The 12,536-nt window shown below is 47.2% G+C and overlaps 1 protein-coding gene across 1 annotated transcript; it reads left to right on the plus strand.

Annotated features, from left to right (window-relative positions):
- The first annotated feature begins 11,830 nt into the window (after nucleotides 1–11,830).
- Nucleotides 11,831–12,208, plus strand: LOC142015093 (histone H2B 5-like). Its single transcript, XM_074998507.1, has one exon. It carries the CDS (start codon nucleotides 11,831–11,833, stop codon nucleotides 12,206–12,208), a length of 378 nt encoding a protein of 125 aa, XP_074854608.1.
- Nucleotides 12,209–12,536: the final 328 nt, after the last annotated feature.

Genomic DNA, 12,536 nt, shown 5'->3' on the forward strand with positions numbered 1-12,536 from the left:
GCGTACTGGGCTCTGAGAAGACATATAGAGGTAAATTACAGCACAGAGCACTGAGAGCTAAGGCTGGAGCCTGTAAATGTACTTGATGTGACCACAGGAAACTTGGTAATACCCATGATAAGTGGTTGTCCAGCTAACTAAAATCATGCCAGATTACGGATGTTGCTGGACGAGAGTGGTGGATTTGAGAGGTTCAATCTGCAATATTTACTGCCCATAACAGTAAATTGCTTAACCACACCATAAGAAACCGTTCTAATTCTTCATCCCACCCATTCCACAAACACCTAGGTAAGGTGTGTCTGCCTATGATTGGGTTAAGTGGGAGCCCTGCTGCTAATGGAGGGAATGGGAGGCAGGAGCCTTCCCCTATCTTGTAGAGGGTCCACCATTGAGCCCCAGAAGGATCCCCTGCACTAACCAGTACAGACCCCTTCCAAGTCAATGAGATGGCCCAGCCACCAACTCATGGGAGATATTTGTGGTCCAAGCACCTGGCTGGTTTGCAACTGTGCTTGGCAAAGGAATGCAAAATTAGCCACAGCATATTATGGGCACAAACAAGAGACAGAACTCGGGATGCATTTAGTCAGATTGTGCCTGAGAGCAGCGTTCCAGCAGGGTACACCATTTTGCAGCTTTAAAAAAGAGAGATAGAGCTGAGCGATGTTTTAATAAAGGAAATCTGTATCTACAATTTACCCTTAAAGAAAATTTGATGCAAAGAAACTAGAGAGGTTTTACGTAGCTGTGCTCAATGCATAAATAAAATTAAAGCATGCCTTAACTTCTCCCCAGTCTATAAATCATTAAGAGGCAGTTGCTTCAACAACCCAACAAAAGAGACATTAAGTTAAAGCATCCCTCAGTAATAGTCTCAGGGATATCTCAAGGAGAAAAGCCCATGCACCTAGTACAGAATCACCCGGGGCCCCCCAGTGAAATTAATGGGTAGTAAATTTAAAACTAACAAAAGGAAGTTTTTCTCCGCATGCCTCACGGTCAGCCTGTGGAACTACTTGTCAGAGGAAGTGGTGAAGACCAGGACTTTAACAGGGGTCATAAAAGAACTAGATACATCCATGGAGCTTAGGTCCATTGATGGCTATTAACCAGGATGGGTAGGAATGGTGTCCTTAGCCTCTCAATGTCAGAGGCTGGAAGTGGGTGACAGGGGAGAGATGACAGGGGAGGGTGGCAGGGGAGGATCCGGGGCTAGCTGGACCTGTGGTCTGACCCAGTCTGGAAGTTCTTATGTTCTTCAGTGCCTGGGACAGAGCCCTAGTGAGTGGGAGAAGGGTGTTCAGCGTGGTCCAGCAGTCTCTCAGGGTCAGGCGTGGGGAAGGGAAGATACTGTAGGAAAGAGGTGGTGTGTGGCTGGAATAACAAAATATTCAGAAAGCCACAGATAGCTGAATATTTTATAGGCTCATTTATTCAAGTTCCTAGAGGCCGAATGGAGCATTTTAAATGCTGGGTTTTTTTTATTTCATTGATTTCCGTTAGGCTGCTTGGCTCATGTGCCTGAGAGGATTTAAAACAAGGAAACCTGCCCCCTGCCCCTGTTCAGGTTTTCCTCTCTCAGTCTTTGGGGACAGGTAAGGTGTACCTGCCTCATGCTCAGACTGACCTCACTCATGCCGGCATATGGCCCCTGGATTCCCACTCTTCTCCTATGCACACAGAGGAGACCCAGACTTCCTCATCTAGTTTCCCAGAAAGAACTTTTCCCGCCAGGTTTTTGAGCACATTTCCTTCAGTCTAAAAGACTCCCATAAAATAGCGTTGTTTACGTTTTAATGGCAGTGTTGTAGATTTTGGGTTAAAGTTTCAGTGCTCACAGACTAAAACAAGCCTGCAGAAGAAAACAAAACGGCATTTGAACATATACGATTTCCTCTGCTGACATAAAACCTTCATGTCCAGACACAGATACATATTGGGCATGTATTTAGGTCCTTTTGCACCCACTTACCAGGTTCATCCTTGAAAATAGGGCCATCACTTGGGGCCCACCTTTCCCTCTATTCTTAGGGTGACCTTCCAGCCCGTTTGAGCTGGGAAAGTCCCACATTTCAAGCACCAGGAAGGCGCCCCGATTTATTTTGACACAAGGGCTAATTTTTCTGTATTCACACCCTCTGCTGAGCTGCCCTTTCCCCAGGGCAGTGCAGCTGCAGCTGCAGCTGGTAGCCGGAGAGCACATGGACCACGTACTCACCAGCCATATGTGCTGGCAGCCGCAGGAGGGGGTGCCAGCAGGTGCTGTGCCATAGCTAAGGCAGGGTATGTTGGGGTATGGGGGGAGGGGTAGTGTGTGCTCCCCAGTCCTTTTCAAGATTTTAATGGGACCTGGTGCTCCGGGCAGCTGCCCCTCCAGCCAGGGAGACATCCTGCCCCAGGAGGGGCTGCAGCCAGTGCCCAGCATTCCCAAGAGGCCCGGAGTTCTGGCTGCAGCTGCCAAAATAGCAGCAGCAGCAGCAGCAGCAGCAGTAGTAGCAGCAGCAGCCGGAGCTCTGGGCCCCTTTGAAACACCACAGATCTGCTGCTCTGTCTGTGCATGGCTGTGCCCCAGCACGGCGGTCCAGGCAGTACGGAGAGCTGACTGTCCTAGGCCCCACCCCTTCCATTCTTGGCCCTATTCCTTCCGGGCCACGGAGCTGGGACCCCCTCTTTCCATGCCCCAGGGCCTGCAGCAGCTGTCAGTGCTGGTTCCTTCAGGTACAACCATGAAAAAAAAATGGGCAGGACTGTTGGACCATTAGGCAATGGCTGCCACAAACAGGGGTCTGAGTCACCTGGTGCTGGTGCCGCCATCACTTTTGGAATGCTAGTGTTTACCCACTGGAAGACAAAGGGCCCCTGCCTTCCACAAGCTCAATAAGAGGCAAAGAGTGAATATAATTGGGGTTCTCCTCTGCTTACCCATCCAGAGAGACTAGGAAACAAGGACTGAACTCAGGGAGGAGCGTTGGGCCCAAGCTATAATGGTACGTAAAGTCTCAAGCGTCAAGCCAGCGCAGCTGCCTTGCAACACTTCCCGTGCTGGGTCTGTAGCAATATCCAGGGGGAGGGATTACTCGTTGCACCCACTTTCTTTAGGAACAGAAAGGGAGCTGTGCTCATCTATATACTACCAAAACAAAAAAGCAGTCAAGTAGCACTTTAAAGATTAACAAAATGATTTATTAGGTGAGCGTTTGTGGGACAGACCCACTTCTTCAGACCATAACCATACCAGAAAAGACTCAATATTTAAGGCACGGAGAACTAAAAACAGTAATCAAGGAGAACAAATAAAAAAATTATCAAGGTGAGCAAATTAGAAAGTAGGGGGTAGAAGGGCAGTGGGAGGTCAAGAATGCAAATGAGCCCCTGTAGTGACTCAGAAAATTCCCATCCCGGTTCAAACCATGTGTTAATGTGCCGAATTTCAATATAAAAGACAGCTCAACTGTCTCCCTTTCAAGAGTGGTGAGAAAATTTTTCTTCAGTAACACGTAAACTCTTAAGTCATTAACAGAATGGCCCACTCCTTTAAAATGTTGACTAACCGTTTTGTGGATCTGGAGTATTTTTATGTCTGTTTTGTGCCCATTAACTCTTTGTCTAAGGGAGTTTGAAGTCTGTCCAAAGCATCTGGGCATTGTTGGCACATGATGGCATATATGGTGTTAGTTGAGCAACATGAGAATGTGCCCGTGATTCTGTGAATAACCTGGTTAGGTCCAGTGATGGTATTTCCAGAGAAGATATGTGGACAAAGCTGGCAGTGGGCTTTGTTGCAGGGAAAGGTTCCAGGACTGGTATTCCTGGAGTATAGCCTGTGGCTGTTGGTGAGGATCCTCATAAGGCTGGGAGGTTGTCTGTAGGAGAGAACAGGCCTGTCACCTAGGGCCTTCTGGAATGTGGCATCCTGATTAAGGATAGGTTGTAGGACTTTAATAATTCATTTCAGTGGTTTGAGTTGGGGGCTGGAGGTGATGACCAGGGGTGTTCTGTTCTTGGCTTTTTTGGGCCTATCTTGGAGTAGCTGGTCTCTGGGTATTTGTTTGGCCCTGTCGATTTGTTTTTTTATTTCTCCTGGTGGATAATTCAGGCTTATGAATATTTGATAAAGATCTTGTAGTTTTCTGTCTCTGTCAGTTCGATCAGAGCAAATGCGAGGTACACTCTTGAAAGGGAGAAAACTGAGCTGACTTTTATATTCAAATTCAGCACATTAACATGTGGTTTGAACTGGGATGGGAATTTTCTGAGTCCGTATAGGGGCTCGTTTGCATACTTGGCTTAATCTAATTCTTGACTCCCCCCCACCCTTCTACCCCTCTACTCTCTAATTTGCTCACCTTGATCATTTTTTTTCTGATTTGTCCTCCTTGATTACTGTTTTTGGTTCTCTGTGCCTTAAATATTGAGTCTGTTCTGGTCTGGCTATGGTCTGAAGAAGTGGGTCTGTCCCATGAAAGCTCACCTAATAAATCATTTTGTTAGTATTTAAAGTGCTACTTGACTGCCATTGGGAGCCAAACTTGGTTTGCATGCTTTGTTTTATTTGCTGAATAATCTACTTTGTTCTGTTTGTGCCTCTTTAACCAGCTTTGTAGTTAATAACCACCTTCTCGTTGATAACATAACTCTGTACAATTCACAACTATGGGGTAGGGGGAAGAGGCTGTGTGTACCTTCCCCCACAGTGAGGGAGGAGGCAGATTTCACGATATACCTTTGGGTCTGCACTCCAAGTGAAGTGGGCGTCTGAGGCGTGGGGCAAGACCCTAAAGCTGAGTCTTCCCAGAGATGATCTCAGTGTGTGTTGTCCTGCAGTTGACCGTGGCCCTGTCTGTGCATGCAATAGAGAGGGTTTCATATCCTGGCTCAGCAAGGCAGTGAAAAAGGTGCTCAGGCTGCCACAACAGAAGGCACAGTGGTATCTCAGCACAGCAGGTGACTTCCCAAGGGGCTACCTGTCACATACCTACAAACCAGTGGGGGAGAAATGTCGCACACAGCTAATCTCACTCCCCATTCCAGCTAGCCCGCGGTGGCCTCCGAGAGAGTCTCTCTGTGTGAGTGGATGGATGTTTTCTATCAAGAATGCGACATGTCTACTAGGGGAAGTGGCATAGTTCAGTGCGCTGATTATTAGGGTGGGTCTCAGGAGGCCTGAGCGCTGGCTCTTGCCCTGTGCCTCAGCTCCCCATCGTATGAACTATGCTAGGCAGCTAGTGCTTGTAGATTCAAGACTGACGGCTTTTTCCTTTTTGCATGGATTTTCTTCCTCTGTAATTTGTGTCATTCCTGCTCTTACAGCTGCCTACAGACAGGTGGATTCTTACGTCACTGATACATTTTGACAAACTCATGGCACAGTATGCACTAAGCATTATATGAATTGTAGCACCCACAGACCAAATCAGGATCAGGCCACTGTTGCTGCAGAGACCCACCATCTGACATTCTTTAAAACCAATGAGAAGGCCTGTGGCACCTTATGGACTAGCTGCTATTTTGGCGCGTAAGCTTTCGTGGGCAAAGACCCCCTTCGTCAGATGCCATGTAGATTTCAGTTTTTCAGACTAAGAAATGAGAACGTACAGCGATAAAAGTGCCATGCATTTGTGCCACACAAGAACAATATTTGAAGCAAGCACAGACGTTATGCAGTTGTCAAAAGAGCCTGATTTAGCCTACAGGCTTTGGAGACGTTGAATTTCACTGAGTCCAGGGGCCCTGTGGAAACTCCCAGCCTTCCAGAGCAAGATGTTCATTTTTGAAGGACGTACAGGATAACTTCTTAGGTTTCTTTCTCCCAGTAAAATGCATGCTGTGATCTCTATCACATCAGAGACCCAAAAGTCACTCAACTTCTTTGCCATTTGGGGCATTTAGCAAGTGTGGAATATCTCTGTTGTGGTTTTTTTCCCCCTCTCTTCAGCAATCCAGGGGCCAAACTGAAATTTCAGTCAGGGCTTTTCCTTGCACTGATTCCTTCTACAAAACACTGAAGTGTGTTTTATAACTTCTAACCCCTCCTTCCCTCCCATGAATTATTCTCCTCTTCAGTCCAAGGGAGAATGGGGCAATGCAGAATTAACATGGTTCATGGTTATCCAGCCTTCCTGTTGCAATCACTGCTCTGCCAAAGCCAGGCTGATCAAAGGCCAAGCTCATTACTTTTGTTGCACTGGAGGTCAGTTATACATTTAGTTCCAGGTCAGGAGAAACCTACTAAATGCTTCTGAACCAGCCACTTCCATATGATTTGGCTAGGCCCTTTCTACCACATTCTGCAGGCCCCATTGAAGCAAGCTCTCAAACTTCCAATGGGTTAGGGCATCTCCCTCTCCACCACCACCGCATGTGTATCAATGTGCCTACCTGGGCCTCAAGGAAGAGTTCAACCTAAAATCAATGTTGTGAGAAATCTGGCATTGGCTCAACAACATTGATTAAGAAATAAAATCTCCCTTGGAGCTCTCTGTGTCCTTTTTCTTGATTTAAATTGTATTCCCAAGATGGTTAGCTCTTTTGGACACAGAATGTTTCTTTTCTATTATTACTAGTGTGTGGTGCCCCATTCAGGAATCAGGACCCTAGCATTGTGTCAGGTGATAGACTGTAAAAATATGTAATAAAAATGGTTCCTGTCACCAGGAGATTACACCCAAAGGCTTTGAGGAGTGAAAACAGGGTGCAACAGATGCAACAACCACATGGCAGAGGAGATGGAAGGACAAGATGTTGAGAAAACAAACAGGTCTGCTACAATCAGTAGCACTCGATAGACATTGTTTAAAGAGTAGCAGAGAGAAAGCCGTGCTAGTCTATATACTATCAAAACAAAAAAGCAGTCAAGTAGCACCTTAAAGACTAACAAAAAAATTTATTAGGTGAGCTTTTGTGGGACAGGCCCACTTCTTCAGACCATAGCCATATCAGAACAGACTCCATATTTAAGGCACAGAGAACCAAAAATAGTAATAAAGGTGGACAAATCAGAAAAAAAATTATCAAGGTGAGCAAAGCAGAGAGTAGAGGGGCAGAAGAGTGGGTGGGGAGAGTCAAGAATTAGATTAAGCCACGTATGCAAACGACCCCTGTAATGACCCAGAAAATTCCCATCCTGGTTCAAACCACATGTTAATGTGTCAAATTTGAGTATAAAAGAGAGTTCAGCAGCCTCTCTTTCAAGAGCGGTGCGAAAATTTTTCTTTGGTAACACGCAAACTCTTAAGTCATTAACAGAATGGCCCACTCCATTAAAGTGCTGACTGACAGGTTTGTGTCTCAGGAGTGTTTTTATGTCTGTTTTGTGCCCATTAACTCTTTGTCTGAGAGAGTTTGAAGTCTGTCCACTATACAAAGCATCTGGGTATTGTTGGCACAGGATGGCATAGATGATGTTAGTTGAGGAACATTGTTTAAAGAGATGTGAATGGAAAGCTTCCCGTTGACGTCAGTGGGCTTTGGAACAGGCTCTGTAGCCTTAGCTACCTCAGGCTCACACTTGGGTATGCAAAATGAATAAATAACAATTGCTGACCATGGTGGTGTTGCCACACTGGCCCCAGGATGTGAGCGAGACGAGGTAGGTGAGGTGTTATCTTTTAGTGGATCACCTCCTGCTGGAGAGAGAGACAAGCTTTTGAGCTCTGGCCTGGAGGCTTGATCCAGGTTTGCTTCTCCTGGGCTGAGGGAGAGCTCTGAAAGCGGCATTTGTGAAAACCTAACCGGCCTGCACATATTAGAACTGCTCCACAGGAATGCAGCAGAGAGCCTTTACGCAGCTGGAGGAGTGAACTCTGACCCTTCAAGGAGGAGGTTGGACAATGAGGTTAGTGGAAAGGCCTGTTTCTTAGCCTGAGAGAGCAATTTCAATCTGGGTTTTGATATCCACAGATCCTTCCTACATGTGTGAACAAGGACACTGTGTTGCTGCTGCCCACAGGCAGATGGGGGAGAGAAGAGAAAAGGAACAGAGCTGAAGTGTCACTGGGCAGACTTGGAGTGTAATATCTGAGTGTACATTGGAAAGTTGCCTGGCTCCTCTTTCACACCAGGTCAAGCGGCCAGTTAGGAGGGGCAAAAGAGGGTGGAGGGTGAGGCACAAAACTACTACAAGCCAAAGGCAAGCCCCGGACTTGGCCAAAGTACAGTATCTGTCATGGAGCATGGGGGCACCAGGCCCTGCACCCCATCCGCAGTCAGATGTGACTGTCATCCAGAAGGGAGAGCAGGAGGTTTATCAGGCAACAGGGACACAGCATAGAATAGATTTGTCAGCACAGAAACCAGAAGCCGTCAGTACTATCCATCTCGGGGAAAGGGGCCCAGAGGGGTCACTGAGCTGGGGCCCTGATCCCCTTCCTCCCTTTCCAGCCAGAGCTATTGCCCCTGTCATCTGCCCAGTTCCAATTCACACCAGCCAGGCCCCTCCTCCCTCCTTTGTCCTGTTTCCCAGGGAAGAAAGGTGTCACCTGGTTGCCTAGGTTACAAAGAGCAGGGAGGGCCATTACCTAGGTGTGAGAAGTCCTCACACTGAAATGCCCCTCAGCACTATGCACTGATGCTGTGCCTAGGGAAACTGAGGCAGTCGGCTGAGGTTACTACAGGACAGTAGGAAACACATGCAACCTAACCAGGGGAATAAAATCCTCACACACCCCACTTCATCACACACTCCCCTGGGGTAGAAAAGAGGTGGTGCTATGACCCCCGATTCATGACCCTTCAACATGGAATCAAAACAGACCATGGTGATGAGTTGTAAGGGATGTGATTGGGGGGTGTGCCACAGGGTTATTTGGGCCTGCAAAGAAGGAGGAGGGGGGAACAGGAAATGGAGACACAGGCAGAGGCTCAGTGATGGCAGACCCGTGGGTATCCTAGCTTGAAATTAACCCCAATAAACATCACATTGTCTGTTCACACTTGGGTGTTCTGGCCACCTGCTTTAGGTCTGTGTGACAAGAATGGGGCACGAGTGAAGGGAAAGCCCCCGGCAAATGATACTGGCAGGTCATATGGCAGTTTTTAGTAATAATCGTTCCGATACTCTCAAATCAGAACGTGCACACAGACGCCTGCAGTATGATACCTCTCGATTCCAGAACTATATTAACAGCCAGGCTGCCGCCGGACTCGATCCCAAAGAGGTGGGATTCACAACCCGTCAATGGTCATTGGTGAATTCAGAGACAAGTCCAACACTTTCTTAGTCCTCATCATTTTACATCAGTTGTGGAATTGCCCCTCCGGACCATCAGTGGTGTGGCACTTCGGCAGGTGGCCTTAGCCCAGCTGTTGCCTGGGGAAGCGCTCCACTTCTGGGACTGAACAGGCATAATGCTACAAGGGTCACGTGAAGAAAGTTGCAGACATCCCCGGGTGCAGCAGATCTCCTCTTGGTGCAAATTATTAAAGCTCCATTGTCTTCAGTGTGATGCGCATGTGCGGGTCTGGCCCATGCCTTTCGGTAGCCTAAGAAACAGAGCGCTTCCATATCGACAAGCATGACTCTTCCATTCTTTGTATTTCTTTCAGCTTGCTCATTTCTGTCTTTTCGAGTTAATTTTGCTGCACAAAGCAGCCTGCTACAGCTCTTTTTGAAACTCCCGGCCGTGTTTTGTTCTGCATTTACTGTCAAAATTTGCTGTTCCTTTGGTGTCTGTGCATGGCGAGTGCAAACAAGTAACAGGCAAACATGGAAAAGGAAGGTAGCTGTCCGTTGACTTTAGGGGAGGAAAATGGGACAGGGGAGAGCTGAGAATGGGGAAGAATAACATCAGCAGCCAGAGCAAAGGGTCTATAAGTCCTCGTATGGTGGTGGTGTCTTCTCCAACAGGCACACCACCAGCCTAAGCTAGATGGCTAGTCTTCCTGCTCATGGCTCTCAAGGACTGTAGAATGCAACCCCTGTGATCTCCCTAAATGATATGGATGGATATCCACTGCTGCCCAGCATAGCCAGACAGAAGTGAACCCATCTTCCCCCTACCCCAGCTGTAGCCTGGTTGCTGTATATTGGCCTTATTCAATCACCTGGTACCTTCTCATCAAATTTTGAGAGGATCTTACATGTCCCAGCTGCACGTCAGTGTGTGCAAACTTGATTGTCATCATTTTGGTGGGTGAGGGCAAGGTTTATTTTTAAGCATTGTGTTCAGGTTTATTGATTCACATTTTCACAATTCCAGGAAACAAGCTTCAGGTCAGACAATATTTGATGAGTGGTCATTGATTTCAAAAAGTCAAAGCTTTACAACCCTTTGAGAACAAATTGCCAATATCACATGGAAGAATGTACAAAATAAATACCCATAACTCAAACTCCATGTTCTTCTGAAGCATTACTCTGACTTTGTCTCTCTGCAAATTTTGATTAGCGTGGATGGAAATGTATTTTCACTGCTCTGCGTGTGTGTGTGGTGAAATCAGCAATGACTGATTTTGAAAATTAAATCCTTCCAAGCCTAGCTGGATTGTTGCTTTTGGAGTTAGGTAATGGCCTCTTCACCGCCCCAGTAAGTCTGCTTGGGATCTGGCTGGATTCTGCAACGTGCTGGGCTCTGCCCTCCAAACCCTTCTTATCTGCTCTCAGACTCTGTGTGCATATTGATGGCAAGTAGTCTAACGCTGGTGAATGGTTTTCAATGGCCTGTGTTCCAAGATGTAGGAGTACGCTTACAACTACTAATAGAATAACTACTATTGAGTCTCTCCCAGTAGAACACAGCTGGTGAAATGATGGTTGTTATCTCTGTGACTGCAGTGCAAGAATTCCTGTTGTGTTGCATGATGTACCATATAAATCAGACAACAATGGCCAGTGGGGAACTAGCACCACCCCGCCCCCAGGCAGTAAGCAGCTTGCTCAAAGTTATTTAAGAGGTCAGTGTCAGGTCCAGGAGCAACAGACAGATCTATTGCTTCCCTTTCCAGCACTTAAGGCCTCCCTGCTTCCCAGCAGGTACAAGCTGGTTACGAGTCATGAAGGCATTGCCACCAGCAATTTCTAGAATAAGCATTTAGGGTTGCAGCACCTCCATGGACCAAGGCATGCTCACTTGGAACAAAACCTGGGCAGGTGCATTTTATGGGTAATGCTCCAACCACAGGGGGGCACATCTTTAGGATCCAGCTCCCCTGCGCACGGGCAGTCCATGTGAAAATATCTAGAGTCTGAACCTCTCTCCCCTAAGTATGCCTTTTACAGGAAATGCAAACTACAGTGGTGAGAGCACAGGCCTTGCTCTTCAGCTAGCTCTGACAGCAGAAGTCTGATGGGATGGAATGGTCAGTACAAAACTGTAAGCAACAGGACAGAGATGCTCGTAGATGAATAGCAAGTGGAAGTGCACTAACAATGAAACGCTGTCAGATGCTGTGTACCTACAGACTGTAAACGGCTGTGCAGAGCTTCCCGCTAAAAACATCTGCAGAACCTAGCTAGATACTCAGGTGAAAGAGCTATGCCTGAACACTTCACCCACCTTCCAGGAGTCTAACTGCCCAGTGCCCTCCAAAGTAGGCAGGGACTGGTCTCATTTTATGGCCGTGGCCCATGGTGCAGTGTAGTTGAATACCCTGCTGAAGGGCATGCAGGAAGCCAGCAAAGGATCAAATCTTGCTGTCCAATGTATCAGGCTATAGGTCTATCTACTAGATGATGCTTAGGCCTCTCCACTCAGCCTAGTACCTCTCTCAAACCACCAGAGCTCCACTTAGGATTTACTGGTGCCTGTGCACTGACAGCGCCTAAAGCAATGGAAACAGGAACTGAGACTGTGTGCACAGGGTGCTTTAAAATAGCGTTACTTTCGTAAAAATGCCAGAAGCAGCAAAATCTGCTGCTGCTCCCAAGAAAAGCTCTAAAAGAGCTGTGACCAAGACTCAGAAGAAGGGTGACAAGAAGCACAAAAGAAGTAGGAAGGAGAGTTACTCCACCCACACGTACAAAGTACTGAAGGAATTTCACCTGGACCCTGGCATTGCTTCCAAGGTTATGGGCATCATAAATGCCTTTGTCAAAGACATCTTTGAGCGCATTGTGGGGGAAATGTCTGATCTGGCTCACTACAGCAAGTGCTCAACCATCATTTCTCATGAGATCCAGACCACTGTGCTTCTTCTTCTCCTGGGGCAGCTGGCCAAGCACGCGGTGTCTGAGGGCACTAAGGCCATCACCAAGTACACAAGCTCATAAAGCAATGGAAACCAGGCCCCCTATTCTCTGTATTAGACCCCACATTGCTGAAGTGTGCACACACACACACACACATCTGAGCATGCAAAACGGGGGATTCCAGGAACAGCACGGGGGCTGCCATGGGAACATATTATTTGCAATTGGCAGATACCCAGTTATTCCTTATGGGGTAATTTTCAAAACTTGGCCACTTCATGGAACCCCTCCCTCAAAGCTTTTCCTTTTCAGCATCTGAGGGCAGAAGCCATGGTCTGATTCTCAGGAAGGCTCCAATCCAGCGCTGTCTTCTCTCTCCCATGCCTCTGCTGCTGTTTGAATCTGAAAA

The sequence above is a fragment of the Carettochelys insculpta genome, chromosome 6 (genome assembly GCF_033958435.1).
Source record: "Carettochelys insculpta isolate YL-2023 chromosome 6, ASM3395843v1, whole genome shotgun sequence".
Taxonomy (NCBI): Eukaryota; Metazoa; Chordata; order Testudines; family Carettochelyidae; genus Carettochelys; species Carettochelys insculpta.